We start from the raw sequence: 24,088 nt of genomic DNA, 5'->3' as shown, positions 1-24,088 counted from the left end.
TTTAGCAGCAGCGAGAGAAATGGTGTGTATAATTGGTGGAATAAAATGAAAGAAGATATCGGTGAGATGTTCCAGCTGCCGGACTTCACATTTCTGCTGAGCCAGGCATTTAGGTTTGGGGAGGGTCATGGCATGTGCGAAAGGCAACGGATCTGATTGTATATCCCAGATAATTGGAGGCAAAGTTCGCTGCACAGGGAAGGAATGCTGCTGTAAGGCTCGGTGTCTGCTGTCATAGCTGGGCAGGGCAAGGGAGAATCACCCGGCTTGTTCCTGTTTCAAAACAGATTTGAACAAAAAACACAAAAACTGTAAGGCTGGAATTGAGTAGGCAAAGCAGTCTGCTTCCCTTGGCTGCAGTCTGCGCTTTCCCTTTCAGGAACCAGGAAGCTGATCTTTATCTAAAGAAAATGGTGTCTCCTGTAAATATCCAGTAAAGCATCTCTCTCACTTCAGAGCTATGCCATAGAAACGAGGTGGTTGTGACGTTCTGGTTTGTCCCCGCAAAAATGGCAAGCAATGCCAGGGGCTTGTCTTCAGTGAAGTTTTGAATGGAATTTTTAATATAATACATTACTAAGACCGTGAAGATCTACATCTTAAAATGGCTTGAAACTTGTGTTAACTAAGTGGTAATTTCACCAGAACACATGTAGCCTTAGGTGAAAAGGCAGAACCATACGCTTGGCCTTAATACTTCATTTGATAAAGCCAAAATCTGTTCCCACTGTTCAAGGCGTGTGTAAGTCGATTGCTTTGTCTTGATGTTTCAGATCAGAGTATTTTTTCCAGTAAACTGACTTTTAACTGAGATGGCTTAATGTATTTTGAAGGAGTAAGAGGGTGATATCCCAAGGGCTAAAAGGTAGGAGGGTCTGGGAGAGCAGGCATGAAGTTCTGGCTTTAGTAGGGGACATGTGAGGGGCTGGAAAAATTCCTAGCTTTCCTTACACTGAGCTGACCTGTGACCAAGATGAATAAAAAATGCCGTGTGGGCCTTATGAAGGACCTTTGGAACCACCAGTGTTTTGTTTTTCTAAGACTCCAGGTAATTTCTTGACGCTTACAATTGAAAGCTGCATAGAAAGACTTTGATAGCCCATTAAGGTTAAAACCATGATGGAATTACGCAGATTATCATGATTTGCAGAGTTTGGGCTTTGCCTCTTTGTATGTTATGTTTTTGAATGCCAAAGTGAAAAAGATGGTGCTTGAAATACTTGGCCCCGTTTGCCACGTTCCAAATATATCATTGCTTTGTTTTGAGTCACTCTTACCTCGTGAAGCCCTTGAAGCGTGTTGAATGTTTAAATGTAAGACGTGAAAAATACCTAGTGGTGTCATGCAAAGAAAACTTAACTAGTTATTAGTCAGAGCTGGGCTTTGTTCTTGCACTTGGAAATGTTTTATTTCCTCTTGTGTGTTCCATTTGCAAGGTAATAGTATAAAAGCTGCTATTTCCGTGTTAAACAGTCTCGTAGGGTATATTCATGAAGTCAACAGTGGAAAAATATTTTATTTTTCAAGAAATGCTCAAAAGTTGTATGAAGGTGGGGATGGATATTCTTTTTTTCTTTGGTGCAGTGTCTTGCAATAACTTGGAACACTTCTACAGTAGTCCCCATGGCTGGGGATTGGCAGATGCTCAGTGGAACTGATCAGCAGCTAAAAATACTTGGGGGCCCGTTTTTCATACGAGAACGGTCAGAAGAAAATCCTGACGGGGTCCTGGTGCCAGAGTCCAGGGGAGTTTCAAGACTGGTGTGCGATGGTGGGGAAAAGGAGCGTCTGTGCCCTGGCCTGGTGTCCCCTCCTGCCTGGCCAGTCCTGCACCAAACCTTGGAGTGACAGAAATAATTAGCTCTCTGCCATTAGGTGTGAGAGCTAAAACCTCTCCGGAGCGAAAGCTGAGGTTATCTTGGCTGTGAGTTGGTAGAGCACGAGGGGAACAGAGTGAAACTCTGCTGGTTTACATGAGCAGTTCCTCGTGTAAATCAAGATTAAAGCTGCTCACTGTGTGAGAGTCATTTTAGCTGAGAAAGCGAAGAATCTGAAGCTTCCCTGCTCTTCAGGCTGGAACGTGTCGATGTAGTGGGACTACAGTTATTAACTCACCTGGTAATAGTTGTCGTTTCGGTCTGAAGATGGCTCTGCCGTACCTGATGGTCTTGAAAATCCTTGATAAAATTTGTAGTGTCTTTATAAACCTTTCGCTGCTCTCCAAAATTTTTGAAGCTGGGAATAATTGACTGTTACAGCGCTTGCAAATTGGCAGCAAGGCCATCTGTACCTCAGTGAGAAATAAGACAAAAGGACTGCTGGTTGAGGTCTGTTTGAGGGGGTGTTCCTTGTACGCTGGGTTCTTTGGGAAGTCTTGATTCTCATAGGATCCCTTTGGAACCCATTGGGTATCGAATACCCAAGGCTCAAGTGCCAAAGTAAAAATTTAGCAAATTCTACACTTGTCATCAGTGTCTAATATGAGGCAAAAATCGTGGGAGTCACCTGGCAAACGCTGAGAACCAAATCAGCAGTTGGACTGTAAGCCCAGAAAATAGGGGCCAGCCCCAAGAATAAGAAAAAAAACCTGCAGAAAAAGATTTTTTTTTTTTTTCATGAAAGGTGGTTTTGGGGCTTTTTAAAATACTTGTCTGAGGCAGTGTGGTTCATCCAAATCAGACTTCTGCTGTTTACAGAGCTTAAAAACACTGCAGCATAAAAAGGGTTCATCCTATTATGTTAATGAGTCCAACTTGCCGTTTCACAGCCTTCCAGAGCTGCTGTTTGCAACCCAACTGCGAGACACGTAAACTGCATTTCACTGTTTACTTGATACTTTAAGAGCTGTTTACTACTTTTTTTTTGAGCATGCCTTCATGTAAGATAGAGAAATATTATATTGTCTGTTTTTCTTTTATAAACAATGGCTGAAACGCAGCCAGGAGCTCGCGTTGCTACCGGGAAGATGTTGCTGGGTGTTTGGCTGTGGGTGCCCCTCACGTTCTTAGGAGCAAGTCTTGGGGCTGGGCTAATGCCGATCTCTGCCTACATGGACCAAACAATTAATTAAGCAACTCTTTGCCTCTATCCGTCTCTGTCCGTCCGTCTTCAGATGGCACATCATACACTAATAGGATGTTAATTTTTGCAATTTATATGGAATGTAGGGTCTTGAATATTTACTCTGTGCTAATTTCTGACTCAGTGCTGGAAGGCAATAGCACATAAATACCTTGTTCATGCAGGATGGCCTTTGAGAGGAGGGCTAGGGAATGGAAGCAGCAAAGTGGGCTCTTGAAAGCAGGTGGGGAACCTGAGATAAGAAGGAGAAAATGACTTTTTACAGCCTTTTCTTAACTTCTCGGTTGTCCTTATAGCACAGCTGTGATTGAGGGAAAAACTGTAAAGCAGTGACAAACAAATGCTAGAGATGCTCTGTAGGTTAATGACCAGAGCTATTCATGGCAGCTCTGTACTGATTAGATGGATAAATAATGGGCTTTTGTCGTTCTGCAGTAAGGGCTGTAGTAGGTGGTGGATGCTGGAAACTAACTGTTCTCTGCCATTGTTCACAACTGAAATTTTAACTAGTTGCTTTTATTGTTCTCCACTATTGGTAAAGTTTAGCTGATCACAAAGCTCTCCGGTAATGCTTTGTGAGTGACTATGTTGGTGTGAAGTGTAAATATTGCGAGGTGTTAGCTATGGATGAAAAGAGGGAGTTCAGACACTAAACCGAGTGCCACTTAAGGTGCCAGAGTCCCTGGTGTAACAGAAAGGCTTAGCTTTGCTCTTGGGTTCTTCCATTGCATGGCATCAGGTGAGACTAGAACTTCTATCAGTGAGGTTGTGCAGCGTCGGCAGAGCTGAATCCTGTGGTGGTCAGGGGTGGGGTTTGTGTTTTTGATGCCTATGAAGAGTTTTCACACCAAATTTCCAATGTGTGACAGGTACTTGTGCTGAGAGGAAGATTAGAGTTGCTGTCACTTTAGGCTTGAAATGTTAATTCGGGTATTGCATCCCAATTTTGGTACTAAAGGGACTTGTCGAGCTTGATACCTCAGTTGTGATGTGGTCCTAGAGGAGCTGTTGGGTGTCGAGCACTGGATTTCTCTCTCAGAAGTGCAGAAGATGTGAAGAAACGGTTGTTTGTAGGTGGAATGTATCTTCCCTCCTCCCTCCCTGCCTGGCTTCACACAAAATTAGGAGGGTGCTAATCTGTGTTTAGCCTTATTTGTACTAAAACTGAAATCCATGAGTGACTGACTCCTCTGCAAATCCAATGTATGGGCTTTTTTTCCAAAATGGGGTCCCTGAGGGAGAGGGCAAGTGTGCAAAACCTAATTTGATGATGTTGTGAAGCTTTGCTGAGGAGGGAAGAACTCTTCTTTCTAATAAGAGGTGATAAAGGCACGTAACATTGAAAATGTAAGTTTAGTCTAGTATTCCAACACTTGGAAAACTTAGAATGACACTCTTGCCTAGAAAAATACTGCTGGGAACATATGCTAAGGTACTCGTAGCATGAATTTCCTTGAGGTTTGGATTTATATATGTGTTGACGCCGCGCTTTTCTAAGCCATTTTAAAATTTCTCTTTACACTTGTATTCAAGGCGTCAAAACTGTGCCCTGTTCTGTCTGGGAGCAGTCAGAACTTGGTAATTTTGTTCTCCTGGCATCTTCCTGAATTGTAGAAACATCGGATACACTAGAAGTGATTCTGGGCAAAGTAAACACGGGCAAGTACAGAACGTGAGAATTTTATTGCAGGATGAGAGCAGAGGAGAAATCTTGTAAAAGGGCTTCTGTTGGGGACTGTCTGAACAATTGGGTTATGTCAGAGTATTGTTTGATGGGAGAAATGCTGACCGAGAACCCAGATTAAATATTCTGATATGTAAGGTGGAGCATTTGTGTACTATTCTACACGGTTTTTTACTTAAGGGAAATAAAATACATCTGAAGACCATGAAAGGAAATGTCTGTTTACTTGGCCTGGTCCTTGGAAATGCTTTGTCTTTAGTTGGTAGCTTCTGTGGAGAGGGCAGTATTTTCTGAGAAACCAAAATGGAATTTTCACTTCTACCAAAATAAAGTTTTATTCACCACTGTTAGACACTGCGTCTTTTATCACTCTCACCCTGGGTGGTGGTCTGTGTCGCGTTGACCCGGCTGAAAAGGCAAGACTGTAGATCTCGTGAAACTCTTCAGCTGAAAGGCAGTTGTGGGAATAGGGAAGAGTGTAACTGGAGGCTTGATGGAAAGTTCTGCAAGCTGTGGGTTGAAGATGTATCTCTTCTGCCTTAGAGAAGGAAAACCAGCTGATTTAACATCATGAAACAGTCTAAATTTGTTATTTAATAAGTTAATTTCTTGAGATGTATCTGTGAAATGGTTTAAATGACAGCACAGTATAATATTTATATTATATATAATATAAACATTTCCAAAACGTTATTGCCGGAGAAGTTTAGTGCTGATAACTTGGGGTTGTCTTGGTGCTGTTTGCTGGTGAATTGCTTTTTCTCCTCCTCCTCCTTGTGTTATAGTTGGGGTTTTTTTAATCATACCACGCTGATATTCTTAGCTGGAAGGAAAATAGGAAGATTTTTCCATTTGGAACTTAAACTGCAGAGGAGACCTAATTTGAGGGGAGAGGATGTGAGTGTGGGAGAGACGTTTTCCTATTTTGACTTTTTTCTTAGCAAATATTTCATGGTGTTAAGAAGAACCGCGACCAGCTGTTAAATATCTCACTCAGATGAGATTTTTTTCAGTTAGTCTAAGTAGTGGGGATTTTGCCTGAGTTGGGTGAGCCAAGAATCCTTCCGACTGCTCGGCGCTTTGCCTTTCCAGTGGGGAAATCTCTTGCTTGGCTGCTGAACAGTGAGGTAGTTCCTCTCTCTTTTTAGTCCTCTGCAAGAAGACAAATGGCAAGTCCTCAAATGAACCAAAACCGGCCCAAAAATGGCCTGGTGGATGCAGGGAGCAGCGCTTGGATGCTGGCGAGGCAGGAGTGAACCATTTCTTAGGACTGGGGAGGAAACTAGGGACTTGCCTTCACCAGTTTGCTGAACTGGAAAGCTGCAGATGCTGTGATGGGAGCCACTTTCATCAGAAGGTGGAAGTCATCCCCTTCAGCTTGCTGTGTCCCCGGGTTGGAAGGAGGGCAGAGAGGCTTCAAAGGAGTGGAAGGAGGCTTCAGAAGTGCCCCTGAGATGTAGACTTGTGTATGGCCAAAAGCTGCCTGGCAGGAGATACTGTTTCTCAATGGTACGGTTGAAGAGAGAAGTCAAAGTCTTTTAGAAGGTAGTTCTCTGCCTACCTTCCCGAACAGTCCAGGTGTTCAGGCTCAAGCTCTGTGCTAGCACCAAATCCCAGTGAGTTTAGAGCTGGAGGCAGCCTGCAGGAGGAAAAGTTGTTGTGAGAGCTCTTCATTTGTGACGAGAAGAGACGGGAGGATGGAGGGAGGCCTTTCCGGAGGCATTATCTGGTTTATCTGCCCACTTAGATTCTTAGGGCATGTGTCTGCAGGAATCTGAGCTTGTGATGCTCATGAGACTGCTCTTAAACCTTGGAGACTCGTATGAATCTGAAGAATAAAATCAATTGTATTTTATCTTGATGAACTCTGTTCCACGTGGAAATAGATTATTGCTGTACTACAGACAGGAGCTGCTTTTATCTAAAGATCATTGAAGTTTTTAATGGTGGCGTAGGGGTGGCTGAGCCATGCGGTTTGTTTGTCTGGCAGAGCTGCGTTTAGATGGATTTGGGGTTTGGTTTGGCATTGGGTTTTATTTTTTGATTTCTTTGACTTTTGAAGGTGTAAATTTCTGAGGCTGGTGAGCTTTGTAGGGGGGTGTTTAAACTTGGTCTTTATAATCTAATAAACGGTTTGATGGCTAGTTCGTGGGCTGAGGAGTGTGTTCGTGGAACTTGGAGGAGTGTCTTCTCTAAACGACCTGTCCCAGTCCTCCTTTAACGGGCAGTAAAGCACAAATGGATACTAGAGGCTTTTTGCTCTAATATACTGATCTCTTCCTGAATTTCTATGTGTTTCACAACCAAAACCAATGGAGAGTACAGGAAAGCAGGATCTTTAGAAGAATTTAGACCACTCAGCATCTGTTTTCTGAAAAAGGTAGATACCATGGGTTGCGTATTCTGTAGGAAATGTGTTCTTGAGAAAGGTTCTGTGAAACTCCTGTGTGTTGCATTTGAGTTGATCATAGCTGAAACATTTTGCTGGTCCTCTTACTTTTTAGAATGTTGGATTAGGAGACATCAGACTGGAAAGAAGTGAGAAAACTGAGAAATTTTTCTGCAAGTCAGAAGACAACAGGCAACACTAAAATAGCGATGACTTAGTTTTTCTGGGTTTGTGTGCTAGTAGGGTCTAATGCCATTTGAGGGTAGGTCACTTCTTTGAAAGACGACTGGGTTGTGTTAAACGGAATAATTGTCTGTTATGTGTATCTGTCATGCTTTGAGGAGGAGAAAAACCCAACAAACCAACAGCTTGTATAGAAACTCATAGCAGCTAATGCCTTTAGGTTTTCTGGAGCGATATCTCTTCTTTCGGTTTTTCTTCCCTGTGTTAAGTGGGACTTGAAAACTAGAGTGCGGTGTGGAGATGTGAAGTTGATCTTAAAACTTTCTTGTATATCGTGTGGCTTCTAGTCACAGAGCAAATGGATAAGATGATAAAAGGTAAATTCTTTGCATGTGATTTTGGAAAATCTCATTGCTTCCACTGATGAAATAATGCCCTTTTGAGTCAACTGAGGACAGCTTGGCTAACGAAGTACTTCAAAAGCAAATGCTTAAGTGATAAGTGCAACTGCGGTGTGGGTTTTTTGTTTTTTTTTTTTGTATTTCAAGTATATTTTGGTCAATGATATCATTTTTAAACCAGATCTCTTATTTTTCAGGTGGAATCGTTTATCTTAGATCAGGATGATCTGGAAAACCCAATGTTGGAAACGGCTTCTAAACTGCTTTTGTCAAGTACTGCGGATGGTGCTGACCTGAGAACAGTCGATCCAGAAACCCAGGCAAGATTAGAAGCTTTACTTGAAGCCGCAGGTAAGTACTCGTGTCCCACACAGGTTTAACCCCAGAGCCTTACAGGAGACCCTACTGGCACTGCTTGCATAAGTCTAATCCATACGAGCACGATACAAATACAGAGTGTAAGGCGGTGTGAACTTGGCAGGGTTGTGCAAGTCATTGAGGAGAAAGAAGTTGATGAAAACACTTCAAATTTTGGAAAATCAGAGTTTCACGTGAAGGCAGTGCTTCTAATCAGATACCTCCAGCACTGGATATCTAAAAGCCTGAGGAAAAATTGACACCTGACTTTGGCTTGTAGCCATATATCAAAAATTAAATTGCTTTATGAGGTGTTGTTTTATAACAATTACTGTATGAAAGGCTTTACTAGTTGCTTACACTGAGTAGTTGCCAAGAGTTGAAAAATAATGCCTTCTGCAGATTGCAGAGTTTCATTCACGCGCATCACATCTGAGTGCGGCTTTTAAATTAGTGTTGTAAACAGTTAATCCCTTCGGTTTGGAAGCTGTAGCTCATGGTGCTTGGGATGTTTCTGCCAACAGATCTCACAGGCTCAATTTCACCTTCTCTGTTTTCTCCTTTTCTGGCCTGCGCACCGATTGGTTGTAAATTGGGATGGAAGGAATAGGTAAGCTGTCTACAGCTGATGGGAAAGCATTTGCAGATCCCGAGGTGCTCCGCAGGCTGACGTCCTCTGTCAGCTGCGCGTTGGATGAAGCTGCCGCTGCGCTTACCCGGATGAGAGCAGAGAGCACAGCGAACGCAGGGCAGACGGACAAGTAAGCCACGCTTTATACCGCATGCTTTCTGTGGTTTGCTACTTTTCAAAGCAGTTTTTCTTGCTGTATCACTCTTGATTACAGGATGGTGAAACTCTTACTCAAGTGGAACTAGTGCCAAGTTATCACCTGTGTTTCTCCTGTTCATTATTCCTGGACTGTCAGGTTTTGCAATGGGGAGTGAGGCAATTAATACTGCTTAGAATTCCAAAATGACGCTCAGAGTGGTTTAACTCGACCAACTATAGAAACAAGATGTCTAAGATCTTAAATAATATAGGCCTTAGAATGGGCACATCCTGGAATGGGTCATTCAGTGATAGCATGAAACTAGCTTTGGGACCAAAAAATAGCCCAGGCTGTTGCTTGAGAGAGCAAATAGAGGAAGGAGAAGAGTCCTGAGGGCCTGGAGCCTCCATGGTGGTCAGAGCTCCCTGGTACCGGGCAGGACCTTGGACAGAGCCTCCCAGGGAATCCCTGCTTTTTAACTGGAATCTCTGGCTTTTGGGGTTTTTGTCTTACTGGGATTTTTAGGAGGGAAAGAAAGAGAAAGTTGCCTTCTAGGCTGTCGTTAAGCTTCAGTACAACAGGAACAGTGTTAGTGGGAATGACCAAGTGCTGCTGTGCTCGTTGGCACTTTGTTCCTTGAGTAACTCCAGAGAAATGTTTCTTCCTGTGTTGATCTGGGCATATGAGGAAGAGCAGAATAGTTTGGGGGTATGTCCTCCCTGCCCGCAGATACCTTCGTTCTTGTGAACGGCGGCTGTTGCCACAGTTGTTACCAAGGACAGAGGATGTGGGAAATGCAGTGAACAGACATGTTTCAGAAATAATTCTCAATATATTAGTATTGTGTTTGGTGGCACAAATTAAATAGGAGTCCTGGGTACGATATACAGGTATAAGTTAGTCCTTGCTACACAAATACCCGCTTTAACATCTTGGGGATTTTAAGAATTGCTCATGTTTACGTTGAGTTATATGGCTTTCTGCCAACTACCTTATTTTTCCATTCACTCTTGAGTTAGTTCTGTGTTGATGGGACGTCCTAAATGGAGAAGAGACTTAGAACTGACCAAACCAGGAGAATTCTACTCTTTTCTGCTTGATTGAGTTAGGGCCACAATTGAAACATTGGATTGCGTGACAAGATTCTGGTGTTTTCAGCACAGGACACGGGGGAAGTGATTAATTTTGTTGTAGGAGAAGAGTGATGCAAGTGGCTTGTTTTAGTTTAATTAACAGTTACAGCACTGAACAAAAGTTAAAGTCTTGTTATGATGAATAGACCATTTCTATGCCCTCCGGTCCCAGGGCAAAAGAGAATGTGAATGCAATGCTGAATAGTGCCTGCTGATTTGGAAAGGAATACTCATGGTGCTGTACTCACCATCATGTATTCACTTCTCCTGTTCTTTGAACCTTATTTCTAAAAATGAGTGGGATAAAACCTCTGTTTCCAAACTGGAACTACAAAGCAGGAATAGGCTGAGACTGTATATTATGTTGTAATTAGTGATATAAACCAACAGTGATTGGTTTGCACTGCTAGATGATTAGCTTTTCAAAAGGGAAAGTTACCACTTAGTTCTCAAATTCTTAAATTATTACCAAAAAAAGGTTTTGTACTTCTGTAGGACATAACACCATGCTGCATGTGTAGTGCTGAGACACTAAATCAAGTCCACGATTGTATCTTCTTTCAACATGTTTTCTGCTTCAGTCGGTAACCTAAATGGTCATCCTGCAGATGTTTCTCTTGTAAACTTCTGTTAAAATTTAGTAAGGGGAGTGGTTGAGTATGCACGTCACTCCATTTTCAGAGAAGTTATGTGGAAAACCCTAAGTGTAAGAATGCCACCTCTTTAGTTAGCGGTTGGCACTTTTTTTAGCTTATGTTTCCTTTTTTGTTGATTGCATCCTTGTGGTGTGTTGGATTTTTACTCTGCGCATAGAGCACAGTCCATTTTCACTTCTAAATGCTTTCTATCTTACTAGCCGCAGCTTGGCAGAGGCTTGTTCCGAAGGAGATGTAAATGCTGTGCGGAAGTTGCTAATTGAAGGACGAAGTGTGAACGAGCACACAGAGGAAGGGGAGAGCCTCCTTTGTTTAGCCTGCTCAGCGGGATATTATGAGCTTGCGCAGGTTGGTTTCCTCACTGCTCTTAGTACGTGTGTGTTGTACAAAAAAAAAGTGTTGAATGAATGTATTCGGTCTTACGCACCTGGAAGCTTGTATTAAGGTAGTGGAAAATGTCAGTTATCTGGCGAATGGAGATTTATATATAAATTGAATGTTGTTAATGCATTCTTTGTGCTTACTCGAAGTGTTTCTAACAGAAAACTGTTGGTGAAGGTGGAGGCTTTGTGTAGGGTTTGAACCATCTTGATGCCCTGTTTTGTCTCTTGCTGGTGTTGTTGACCACCCTTCTGTTCCCAGGTTCTTCTGGCAATGCATGCTAATGTCGAGGACCGGGGCATTAAGGGAGACATAACGCCATTAATGGCAGCTGCTAATGGTGGACACGTCAAAATTGTCAAGTTGCTGCTGGCTCATGGTGCTGATGTGAATGCACAGTCATCAACAGGTACAGAAGTGTCTTCAACCCTGTTGAAAACGGCTGAAAAGCTGAGATTTCCAGTGTGTGGGAGACTTTGCGAGCAAATTTGGGAGCAGTGGCTCTCAGCCAAGCAACACAGAATGCTTCCTCCTGATTTTACTATTTAGCTTCTGCCTTTTTTTTTTTTCTTTGTTTGTTTAATGAAGCTATAAAATATTAGTTGATTGCAGACATACAAAGGTGGATAAGGCCAGTTAGTAACTGAAAGTTTTTTGCATACATGGGATTTGTTGTCACATAGTATTTTAAGCACAGCTTGGGAAGTTTGTGTGTACATAGACCTGACACCAATAATCTTCTGGGAAACCAAGGGAAAATAGTAAACATGGGAAAACGGCCCTTCTTTTTTTTTTTTTATTCTCCTTTTCCCCTGCTCTCCCTTTCCCATGGCAATTTTGTAGGAAATTGGGAAATTTTCTTACTTTATGTGGCCTTGAAGTGGAGGGATTTTGTGTAGTCAGCTGTCATTGCCAGAGTGAGTGCTGATCCTGAGTGATGAGGAGAGTTGGGATACCAGAAGACGCCTTATTTCTGTTATTTATTTTTTTTTCTTCAGTGAAGTAATTCTGAGCAGTTATACTGCTTTGACCTTCGGTTTTTTCAAGTTATCTTTCATAAAGGCAAATTCTTTGACTGTTCTATTTGCCTACGGGCATTTTTGAACTAGCCCTTTAGAGGTGTTTAAGACTTGATACGTCCCTGCTGATTTACAGGAAAAGGGATGGGGTTTTGTGATGGAAGCTGGGATAGAAATGGGAAGAGAAGTGCATCAATAGTCACCAGGCACACAGAGTTATTCATTCTCAGAGCACTGAGCTCCTTTGAGCAGTTACTTGCCTTTTTATTTTTTTCCCCTCCCTGTGGTGAAGAAGCCCTGTTCCATAAGGTAGCCAGGGAAAAGCGATAAAACGGAGCATAAGTTGAAGTTCCCAGTGTAGAATGCTGTCAAATTGTGTTCTCAACCCTTTCTCTGTCCTGGCTCTAGGCAATACAGCCCTTACATACGCCTGTGCTGGAGGCTACGTCGACGTTGTGAAGGTGCTGCTGGAATCGGGCGCCAGCATCGAGGACCATAACGAGAATGGTCACACTCCGCTGATGGAGGCGGGCAGTGCCGGCCACGTGGAAGTGGCCAGAGTCCTGCTGGAAAACGGAGCGGGCATAAATACGCATTCCAATGAGTTCAAGGAGAGCGCGCTTACGCTGGCTTGCTACAAAGGTACAGTGCCAGGTTCTGAACGTGAGACACAGGGGTGGAAAATTCTACCAGGTGTGAAAAGTCTCCTGAAACGTGTTTATTCACCCTTTCTGTCTGGGACAAAACTAATTTAAAGGCTATGAACAGACACTTTCTGATGCTTTTATCCTGGTACATGGCATGTATGCGCCATGTGTAAAGTGCTGATCAGTGTGGAGAGTGAGAGTATCAAGATTTAAACCTTTGTCTGAGTTGTTACAATGCTTTAAAGAATTCTCTCTTAAGTGAATTAGGAGACAAGCAACTAATGCTCTTTATCACAAAGTAGGTGTGGTCAACTTTCTGTATTGTAGCTATATTATTCAAGATACCTCTGCTTACAATCAGAAATTATTCAATTTTAAAGTTCTTAGCACTTGAAAACAAGCAAAGTCTACACTTTGCCTTTTAGGTGTCAGTGCTTGGGCAACAGGCCTTTTTGCCTCCCTTAGAGTATTAGGCAGCTAATTATGTACGTTATGTACCTTCATTATGTACATTAGACTCTTCCCATGACTTGTGAAATGAGCTTTCTAAAGTAGTTTTATCTGTTAAATATTTTCTCCGTACAGGCCACCTAGAAATGGTGAGGTTCCTGCTGGAAGCTGGGGCAGACCAGGAGCACAAGACGGATGAAATGCACACTGCTCTCATGGAGGCTTGCATGGTAAGGGAGAACCTGCCTCCCGTCTGCAGGAGGGCTCTCTGAACCCATCCTTTGAATAGACAGGTTTCTGGATGTCCACCTGCCCTTGAGTTTTTCTTTTTTTTTTTTTTTCCTCCTGTGCAGAAATCAGAAAGCTTGTTGTGCTCGTTGTCCCGGGCTGCATCTCTCCTTGTGCTGTTATGTGTCACTTGCTCTTCTGATAACCACGGAGGCCTGCTTTCAAACACCTGCTTTTGTGACCTCAGTTCAGAGAAATTATTAACTTTGAGATAGCCAAAAGTAGATAATAGCGATTTTTTTTTTTTTTTTTTTTTTCACAGAACCTTTTTTTTTTCGCTTTGTGTAATTTTTCAGGCTTCTGAGTGAGCAACTTTCAGTTTATGATGGGAAAGTCCTTTATACAGGAATCTCCGAATTAAATAACTTAAAGTGGAAGATGCTCAGTGGTTGTGGAAATGCTTTTAACAATCCTAATGTGCTAAACATCAGCTGTGAACATGGTCATAGCCTGGCTGTTGGAGGCGTTTGACATACCTGTGTGATGTGTAAGGAGTTTGTAAGCTAAGTTCTCTTTCAGTGGAGGTGGCTATGTTCAGGTGTGCGTCTGCACTTGGCTTAGTGCAGTTCCTATAGCCACGTGTCCGGTTCCCATAGCCATGTTTGAAAAACCAGGATCAGAACCTGTTTGGGAAGCACCTAGGAAAGGGAAGGGGAAATCGTTAACCTCTCAGTAGTAAAAGTACCTTCATGTTTGTGCTTTGCCTGTCTGAGGCAATTCTAAACTGACAGTGTAGAATAGATTACCTTTTTATAAAATCTAGTAAAATTCTGAGAACAACTGTTTTTTGGATAATAGTTTTTCTGTACAACACAAATATATGTGAAGCTTTCCCTTGAAAAGGTGATGTATGGGTACATCTTAAAGCTGGAATGGTAGAGTTGTGGCCAGACTTGAGACTTTCTTCCAGGCTTTTGTAGTGAAGGAAACTTGCTAAATCTGTGTCTTTAGATAGTTTCCTTTTCACCCTCCTCTAACTAGATTTCTCCTGGGTTGAGTTTGTCATGTCATGAGCATTGTGTGGTGTCAGGGTGTGTATCTGCAGCTGGCCAGGTGTGCTGCAAATCCTTATTTAGTCTTCCCTTTCCTGAAATAACCATAATGGCTCTCAAGTCAGCCAGCTTTGTCTATTCAGGGAAGGCAATGACTTCAGATAGGGGAATCATTAACAGAAACCATTATACTTCTCAAGAAGTCGTTAGAGGGAAAGGCACGTAGATAAACAGGACTTCAGCTGGTGTTTATCTCACTCTGAAATCGGAATGGATTAGCCATAAAAATATCAGAGGTGCTGTCTGTGCAGGGAGTTCCGTGGAAGGTGAGGATAAAATGCCCTTTGGTGTTGCAGTAGCCTTCTCATCGGGACGGCTCATTGACAGATGAGAAGTTTGCAGAGAAAGCTGCTATTTCATGGAGCTGTGGAGCAAGCCTTCTTGTCCTGCCACCCTCTTCCCCCTCCTTCCCTCCACCAGCAGACTAACAAAACTCCATCGGATGTTGAGACCCATTTTTTATTAAGATTCACTGAGCCACAGGGGAAAAAAAAAAGTCTGTCTCCTATATTTCTGCAGGAAGCTGTTCTAAGTAGGCATTTCCACGCTGCAGCTCAGAACTGAGGGATAGTGGATAGTCTTGGTACCTTCAGCTGGGATTAAGAGAGGGAGCAGTTTTCCACAGCAGGACTTCAAAAGGCTACAGTCTGAAATAAAGCCGTGCAGGCCCTTCTCATCTCAGCACGCTTTGTCTGTTGTCATTCTTCAGTAGCAGAAGAAAACTACCTTCTCTAGGATGGCGTTGAACTTGGGCATATGTGCCAGAATTGTGTGTATGTGGCGTAGCGCTTGGATAGAAGCCAGTGAGAATGTTAAACCTTGTCCTGGGAGGCATTGGGGAAGACTTCTGACCAAGAGCTTTTTTTTTATAGACAGGAGTTAACATGGGTTTAACGCAGAGGAGTTGTTGGGCAACACGACCTGCCTTGTTGGAGCAAAAAGCAGGTTTGTCTAGTTGATGCTTCCTCTTTCTGAAGTACCCTTATGGTCCCCAGTGAGGGCTGAGTGCTGGTTCCCCACAGTGGTTGGTCTTTAAAAGACACCTGGTGCCCTTGTGCGGGTTGGTAAGATGATTTTTTTTGTTTTGTGATTTAATAGCAGTTACGAGGCCTTTTCTAGCTGTTGTAGGTGAGCTGAACAGCACCACCCCGTTGGGCAAGGTTTGTTGAAACTTTCCTGGTGTTCAACCACACACAGTTGTTCTCTAGCCCTCCTGGCCCATACAGGCAGGGGTGAAGCATAGCTTTGTACCGCCGATGGCGGTACCTGGCGTGAGTCGGGGATCGTTAGTGAGCTGTCTTGCCACAGCCTGATGGCTGAGGCACCGTCTCTGCATTTCCCTGAGGAAAGATTCATTACGGAGTCTTGGAGTTTTTTCCCTAAAATAGTGTTGACATTTCATGTAAAAGGTGAATATGTCCTAGTTAATGTCCTAGATATTTTTGTGAGAGGAAATCATGTTTTGCTGCTTGGATATCAGAAGGTGGTATAAAACACTTAAAATGAAGTGTAAGAATGTCAGATGCAGTTTTGTATTTTGCCTGGAAAAGAGCTGCTTGTGATTTCTGGCTTGGTGAGGATGGCAGCGGCCGCAATTTGCTGCCCCTTGTTAGTCAGTGTGAGCTCCAGGTGTACTCACCTTGCTCAGTGACAACCTTGGGGTGGCCTCCTGTTCCTGCTGAGCGGCTGGTTTTTCTGTGCAGCCCTCCTGGGCTTTGTGTGTCACACCTTTTCCCATCACAGTTACTCCAGGTTTGAATGATGGCAATTTCCTCACGGAGAAGACCAGTTTGGAGAGTTTGTGGTGTTGGTGGCCCTCAGTGCCCATGTCGGTCTCTGCTTCTGGCTGAACAAAAGTAGAACTGAGTGGCAGTTGGGTATGTCACTGTCAGCCTCCAGTGCAAACACAGACCTGAAAAGCCACTTCAGATCCTTCTTGGACTTAGGGCTTAAAAAAACACGACAAAGATCATATGCTCAAATACGTTTTTGTTTCTGAAGGGAGAAAGCAAAGGTAGGAGCTACGGTTTGGTAGAACGAGTTTGACAGCATGATAATGGTGGCTGGAAAAGCCTGCCAAGGACAGGCTGTGGTTCAGGTGGCTCCTGAGATGTGTGAGGAACCCCTGCCATATGGTCATCTTCTGGCTTTTCTCTTGGAGGGAGAAAGGAAGTCTTGACTCCGCTATTAAATCGAGCAGTGCAATAGTTTTGCAGGAGTCAAGAGGGAAGCAATGTCATCATGCACGGCTTCTTTTTAAGAAAGGAAGGAAGCACAATTGCTGAACTAAAACCCTGTCCTCCCTTATGCCTCCCCCCGCCAGGAGCTGGGAATCTGTAATGTCAATACTGGGAGACACTAACAGTCTGCGTGGACGTGAGACCAACTCTATTCCTGACATGCATTGGTTTTTATAACTAAAATACACTGTATTTAACAGATAATGCACCTGCATGTTCAATTTAAAACAAAATTACTTCTCTCTGACTGAGGGGGCAGCATTAGCATTGAGTGACTCATTTGTGATGTAAAGGTTTTGTAGAATCATAGAATGGTTGGAGTTGGAAGGGACCTTAAAGATCATTGAGTTCCAACCCCCCTGCCCTGGGCAGGGACACCTCCACTAGAGCAGGTTGCTCCAAGCCCCATCCAGCCTGGCCTTAAACACTTCCAGGGATGGGGCATCCACAGCTTCCCTGGGCAACCTGTTCCAGTGTCTCACCACCCTCACAGGAAAGAATTTCCTCCTAATATCTAATCTAAATCTTCCCTCTTCCAATTTAAAACCATTACCCCTTGTCCTGTCACTACACTTCCTGACAAAGAGTCCCTCTATGGCTCTCCTGGAGGCTCCCTTCAGATATTGGAAGGCTGATATTGTAGTCCTTAGGAAGAACATCTGAACCTGTTCTTGAGAACATCAGAACCTGTTATTCCTGCATCTGAGAGAAAATTATTTTATTTTTTGGACTCAAATTATCTTAATACTCCTTCATTTATTACACTGCTTGTGTTGGCAGAACACAAGAAGAAATACATTTGAGTGGTAATTTATTTCTTAACTTGTTGTCCATCCGAACGCTTGAACTGGAGTCTGATATGAATCACAGAATCTTCTTGATTGGAAGGGACCTTTGAGATTGAGTCCAACCAAAAAAAAAAAACAAAACCCAAAACAAAAAACAAAACCACCAACAAACACCCACCACCCCCACCCCAAAAAAAAAAAACCCACAACACCAAACACCAAAACAAAACAAACGCCCACAGCCACACAGCACACCCACCCACAAACAGACACAAACCAACAATCCCGGGCACTAGAGCGTGCCCTGAAGTGCCACGTCTACATGTTTCTTAGATACCTCCAGGGTTGGCGACTGCACCACCTCCCTGGGCAGGCTGTTCCAGTGCCTGACCACTCTCTCAGTAAAGTAATTCTTCCTAATATCTAATCTAAACCTCCCCTGCCCCACCTTCAGACCATTTCCTCTGCTCCTGCCATTATTCCCTTGGGAGAAGAGGCCAACACCCACCTCTCTACATCCTCCTTTCAGGTAGTTGTAGAGGGCAATGAGGTCTCCCCTCAGCCTCCTCTTCTCCAAACTAAACATGCCCAGTTCCCTCAGCCCCTCCTCATAGGACTTGTTCTCCAGACCCCTCACCAGCTTGGTGGCTCTCCTCTGGACACGCTCCAGCAGCTCAGTGTCCTTCCTGTAGTGAGGGGCCCAGAACTGAACACAGCCCTCGAGGTAAGGCCTCACCAGTGCCCAGGACAGAGGCACCATCACTGCCCTACTCCTGCTGGCCACGCTGTTCCTGATACAGGCCAGGATGCCGTTGGCCTTTTTGGCCACCCGGGCACGCTGCTGGCTCATGTTCAGCCGGCTGTCCACCAACACCCCCAGGTCCTTTTCTGCTGGGCAGCTTTCCAGCCACTCTTCCCCGAGCCTGTAGCGTTGCCTGGGGTTGTTGTGACCCCAATGCAGGACGTGGCACTTGGCCTTATTAAACCTCATCCCATTGGCCTTGGCCCATTGATCCAACCTGTCCAGGTCCCTCTGTAGAGCCTGCCGACCCTCAAGCAGATCAACACTCCCGCCTAGTTTGGTGTCATCTGCAAACTTACTTGAGGGTGCACTCAATCCCCTTACCCAGATCATCAATAAAGATATTAAACAAGACTGGCCCCAAAACAAGCTGAAGAAGCTGACCAGCTTGTTGCTTACCCTGTTGGCAGCAGAGTTTGATATGTGGTTTAAAATATTTCAGTTTTGAACTGAACATATTCGGTAAAACATGCTTGAAGTTTCTTCTTGTGCCTGTTTAATAGTAGATCTTTAACCTTTATCCAAATGCTTAGGAAAAATGCTTAGGAAAACTATTAAGCAAGTTTAACTATAGTTTTGGACTTTACTAATTTCTTTATGAGTCTTCTGAGGGAATTGAGTCAGTGCCTACTTGAAGCTTTGGAGAAGAGTGACTTTTCTATGTTGTCAGTCTTTTGATCTCAGTTTTTTGAATCCCTAGGATGGGCACGTGGAGGTGGCGCGGTTACTGCTTGACAGCGGGGCTCAGGTGAACATGCCCGCGGACTCTTTTGAGTCCCCGTTGACGCTGGCAGCCTGTGGTGGACACGTGGAGCTGGCGGCTCTGTTAATTGAACGTGGAGCTAACTTGGAAGAGGTCAACGATGAAGGATACACCCCACTGATGGAAGCAGCTAGAGAAGGCCATGAGGAGATGGTGGCACTGCTACTTGGGCAAGGTAACTACTGCGCTGCCTTCCGTGGGCTGTAATTCAGTAGGCCTCTGGATATCTTGGGGGGGGAAAGAGCTGAGTTACTGCAATTTTTATTTCCTTCTTCAACAACTTCTGAACTTGTCCCACACACACACTTTTTGAGAAGTTAGTGAGTTTTTTGGTTTGTTTATTTTTTTAAAGCAAAAAATCCTTTGCTGTACTCACTTCCTTTGTAAGAGGCCATTCTGAATTGTTCTTCAGAAGAAGTTTGCGTTTCTCAGACTTTGAACAGTGATGGGTTAATGTGGGTAACTTGCGCTCTGCATCACGGCCTTGGCCTGTCCTGGGATGCTGTTATTGCTGAGAAGCCGTAGAGAAGTGCTTTGAGGCCCTCAGAGGGGTTTCCAAAGCAGTTAAATAAAGTTGAAATCTTACAGTTGGACACACTATGATTTTTAGAAGAGAATTTCTGCAGCTCTAGAAATGAGATACGTAGTAAGGAGGTGCCTTGTGCCTATTGGCTTTGTCTGCCAATACTGGTTTCAGTAACTGCTGTTTTCTGATATATGTCTGGTTTTGTGTTTTGTTTTGTTCTATGAAGGGGCAAACATCAATGCTCAAACAGAGGAGACGCAAGAAACGGCATTAACTCTGGCTTGCTGTGGAGGTTTCTTGGAGGTTGCTGATTTTCTTATTAAAGCAGGCGCTGACATAGAACTTGGTTGTTCCACACCTTTGATGGAGGCTGCTCAAGAGGGTCATTTGGAGCTGGTTAAATATTTACTAGCTGCAGGTATGGACTAATTTTCTTAGCAGTTTTTTAGAGACTTAATACAACCTTAAGAGAAATATTCCTTTTTTTCCCGTATTCATTACATTTTCATTAGCAGCTTCTTGAAGCTGGCAGCAAAGGTTTGTGGAACCTGCAGTAATTTATTAGTTGGACCCTAATTTAGCTTTTGAAGGTTAAGTTGATATAAACTCACTTGGAACTGAACTTATAGTTTCTGTTTATTTTTTTATTCCTCTAGAGTGTGATTGTCAGTTTCATAGATGTTGGATTGGAAGGGGGAAGTTAAGAATTTGCTCTCTGATCTGGTAAAGATTATGAAGAGACTTGGGTATTTTCTGTGATGAACTTTATAGCGCTTCCCTTCTCGTTACTGCTCCAGGGGCTAATGTGCATGCGACAACGGCAACGGGGGACACAGCGCTGACATACGCCTGTGAAAATGGCCACACCGATGTAGCAGATGTCCTACTTCAGGCAGGCGCTGATCTGGTAAGTCATCACCTTCTTAAAGAAAATCAATGAGGAAATAAAATTATTAACATCTGTTTACTTTGGGTTTTTTTTGGTCCTGTGCTCATTGCTGAAAACTTATCAAGTTTGCTCTTAATTGTTGTAGTCGAATTCAAATTACCTTTAACCTTTTCCTTTTAACTGAGTGTGAGCTGATGGTGCTTTTCTAATGGATTTTTGGTTGTTTAATTACCTGAAAGTGCTTAGATCAGCTGCAGCACTTTGGTGGTTGGTATTTAAAGCCTTTCCAAGCCATCCAAGGTTGCTTGTACAGAAAAAATGGGGGATTTTATTCTTTTGTCACGTGCAGTCCTGAATGGTGTTCAGCTTTGAATTGTTCAGCTGGTGATGGGTTAATACTGGTATCTGCAAATTTGTTCTGTTCCTTAAACAGCAAACAGCTGCTAGTTCTCTTCTGATGTCACCTATTCGGTGTGCTGGAGTGGAATTAAGATGATGGAAGTAAATGGATTTTTAGATTTCAGTAGGGTTATACACCAGTACGTTATCAAAAAGTGAAGTTAAGCATGACACAATTTAACTGAAATTCCCACCATGTGCTTGGGTGCTTCTTGCCCAGCAGTCTCAGATCTGTACAAAGGCAGGGAGATAGTTTCATCTCTCTGCAAGATAAAATCAGTTCAAATGTTACTGAAATGTTTATGTCTGTAGTTTGTGAAACACTAAAAAAGGATCTCCCACGTCTGGTGTCTTTTCATTCAAACAAACCCAAAAGGCTGAATTGCACCCTTTCACACGTGTCGATTTTGAGTGCTAAGCCTGTCTTTGTTCCAGGAGCACGAATCAGAAGGTGGGAGAACTCCTCTCATGAAAGCTGCCAGGGCTGGTCACGTCTGCACCGTTCAGTTCCTCATTAGCAAAGGTGAGAGTGGGAAAGGCCGTGGTTTTCCTGCTGTTAGAGATGCTCGAAGTTAAGAATGTTTCAGGACTAGTGTAACTTCCCTGGATTTGTTTCAAATGTTTTAACTGAAGTAGGTCATTGATTCCCAAACTAAGCACGTAATGATCACCTCTGCTTTCTGGTGAGATTAGTGGGAACTGCAGCTACTTCTAAAAATAGTTATGTGTTCCCATCTCTAATTCCTAGTAAAAGCCGCAACAGTGGCAGTGGTTTCTGGGTGTCTCTGTGCTCCTGATGCAGCTTTTGAGCCCTGTCTTTCCACAACTTTAACTCCAAGTGTCTGTTAGTTTCAAAGTTCTGACTGTAACTAACGTGATGTTGTCAGAACCATCAGCTCCAGCCCTACGTCGCTGTTGAACGCAGGGAGTTGGAGTTAATACAGAGCTTTGGAAGTGCCGTTTTCTCTGGCTTGAGCTGACACTGAAGGATTTTTCTTGTACCTTCCTTGTATGGCACAGAACTGGCCTGAAGCTTCCAGGGGGATGTGTTTTTTTCCCTGGGTAGATTGTAGAGGAAAGAAGCAGAGCTGCAATTGGTTTTGCTGGTGCCAGGATGTGTGGATCCATGCATTGGATCTTAAGCCTTGGGTTTAGTTTTTGGTTGGGTTTTTTTTTTTTAAGAGGCGTAGCTGTGGCACAGTTGTTGGCAAATGTAAAAGCAACAGGTTGTCCTACTAAGTGATGTTCCATACTTAGCACCGTGACCATTTGAAGGGTGAGCTTGGAGTGCTAGTCCAGGTAGGGTGGCTTTTCATTTTGGAGCCATATATGCCCAGAGTTGAATTGCCTTCAGAGCCCTTAGGCAGCTGACGAGGCCTTGGCTTAGTGGCTGTGACGTGTTAAACAGTCTTCTGATGACAGTACTAATTGGCTGTTCAATTTATTTACCAGCTGTAAGACTAGAGAACATGGAGAACTATGTTTTCATGGTTAAGAAAAAAGTGAACTTGTGTTGCTTTTGGTAGAGGAGAACCAGTTGAAGTCTCTTTCAATAATCTTTCCCCTTGTGTTTGTGAAGGAGCGAACGTGAACAGGACCACAGCCAACAACGATCACACGGTGCTGTCGCTGGCCTGCGCTGGGGGGCACCTGGCAGTTGTGGAGCTACTGCTGGCGCACGGGGCTGATCCTACGCACAGACTGAAGGTTGGTCGCTCAACTACCCCGTGTTCCTCTGAGACAGTCTTTCATCTCAAAACTAATGCTGTCCAAGCCAGTTTGCTCCTTTTGTGTTCTCTGCAACTGGCCCAACGTGTCATGATTTGAATAGGAGAGGGATGCAAGAGATGGCATTTCCACGAACAGGTATTACGCTCGTGAACACATTTATAGAAGTTAGAGTTAGGAGAACGCAGGTTTATTGATTACTGTGATGTAGAGGTTACACTCCAGTTGTAAGGTCTTAATTGTAGAAGACAAAAGAAAAATTTAAACAGTAGTAGTTATTTTAAAAATACTTCAGAGTCCTTATGTTTAGATGTGGGCTTACTGCAAATCGAATGAATATTTATTAGCCCAATCTTCATACGTACGGTGTTGTGTCTGCCAAAATGTTTCAGTCTTGCCCTGTTTTGCTGATGCTGTTTTCTAATACTGTGATCTTTCCCTCTTTAGGATGGATCAACGATGTTGATAGAGGCAGCTAAAGGTGGTCATACCAGCGTGGTTTGTTACCTTCTAGATTACCCAAATAACTTGCTTTCTGCTCCTCCACCTGATGCTACTCAGCTGACCCCGCCATCCCATGATTTAAATAGGGTAAGATTTAAGGGCCGGTTGGCTGTGGATTTGTGGGGCTTTTCTGCATTTCTTCTCACAGCTTGCTCAGAGTTTAAAGAAGTGTTGTATCATTTTGTGAACACACTGAAAATGACTGAGCTGCTTTGAAAAAGACTCTTTGAGCATCACTGTGTAGTGCTTTCATTGTTCTTCTTATTGCTCTGTAAATATAATTGGAAAAAATTGAGGGGGAAAAAAACTCCAACAAGTGAAAAGCTCTGTTTTAATGAGGCTCTTCTTCAGAATTATATTTGTAGCCCACTGTGGCTCATACTGGCTTTACCATAGTATAGCACTGTACCATGCCGAGATGAGTCTTGATTGGCAAGTAATTTCTTAGGTTAAAATTGCACAGTGCGTAGAAGTCAGATGATCTCAAATTGTTGACTATTGAACTCAGCATTTTAAAAAAAGTATTAAATGTTACCATAAAAGTCTGCTTTTCTAACAGGTTTTGTTTACCTTCTATTAAATTATAACTAGATTAGAGTATGAGAAAAGTAATCTGTTAGTATCCAACGTTTTAGGCTCCTCGTGTACCAGTGCAGGCGCTGCCCATGGTCGTCCCACCCCAGGAGCCTGACAAACCCCCTGCTAATGTCGCCACAACCCTTCCCATCAGAAATAAAGGTCAGTCTTAGTTCCGGAGCTTGTTTTCCTTCCTAGGTAGAAGATAGAGGCTTGCACTTTTAGCAGGGTAGTTCCTATGAAGAGTGTTTATGGATTCATTCGGTCAATGAAACAGCAATTTAATATTTTTTTTTTTTTTAAGGATTGTTTATCCGCCAAATACAAAGTATCAGTCATCTAACCCTGTAATCATAAAGCGTCAAGAAATCTGCCTAAGTAA

General features: G+C 43.3%; 1 protein-coding gene across 1 annotated transcript in view; it reads left to right on the top strand.

Annotated features, from left to right (window-relative positions):
* ANKRD17 (ankyrin repeat domain 17) overlaps window positions 1-24,088 on the top strand; it is an 87,655-nt gene that overhangs the window by 33,030 nt on the left and 30,537 nt on the right. Inside the window, exons 2-14 of the mRNA XM_074147812.1 lie at window positions 7,936-8,089; window positions 8,700-8,856; window positions 10,855-11,002; window positions 11,297-11,444; window positions 12,463-12,696; window positions 13,287-13,381; window positions 19,022-19,259; window positions 19,837-20,028; window positions 20,408-20,517; window positions 21,334-21,421; window positions 22,478-22,605; window positions 23,074-23,217; window positions 23,766-23,868. Coding sequence (XP_074003913.1) covers window positions 7,936-8,089; window positions 8,700-8,856; window positions 10,855-11,002; window positions 11,297-11,444; window positions 12,463-12,696; window positions 13,287-13,381; window positions 19,022-19,259; window positions 19,837-20,028; window positions 20,408-20,517; window positions 21,334-21,421; window positions 22,478-22,605; window positions 23,074-23,217; window positions 23,766-23,868 — 1,939 coding nt within the window. The remainder of the gene's footprint in view (window positions 1-7,935; window positions 8,090-8,699; window positions 8,857-10,854; window positions 11,003-11,296; window positions 11,445-12,462; window positions 12,697-13,286; window positions 13,382-19,021; window positions 19,260-19,836; window positions 20,029-20,407; window positions 20,518-21,333; window positions 21,422-22,477; window positions 22,606-23,073; window positions 23,218-23,765; window positions 23,869-24,088) is intronic.

The sequence above is a fragment of the Numenius arquata genome, chromosome 5, assembly GCF_964106895.1.
Source record: "Numenius arquata chromosome 5, bNumArq3.hap1.1, whole genome shotgun sequence".
Classification (NCBI taxonomy): domain Eukaryota; kingdom Metazoa; phylum Chordata; class Aves; order Charadriiformes; family Scolopacidae; genus Numenius; species Numenius arquata.
This window is presented reverse-complemented; position numbering and strand designations above follow the sequence as displayed.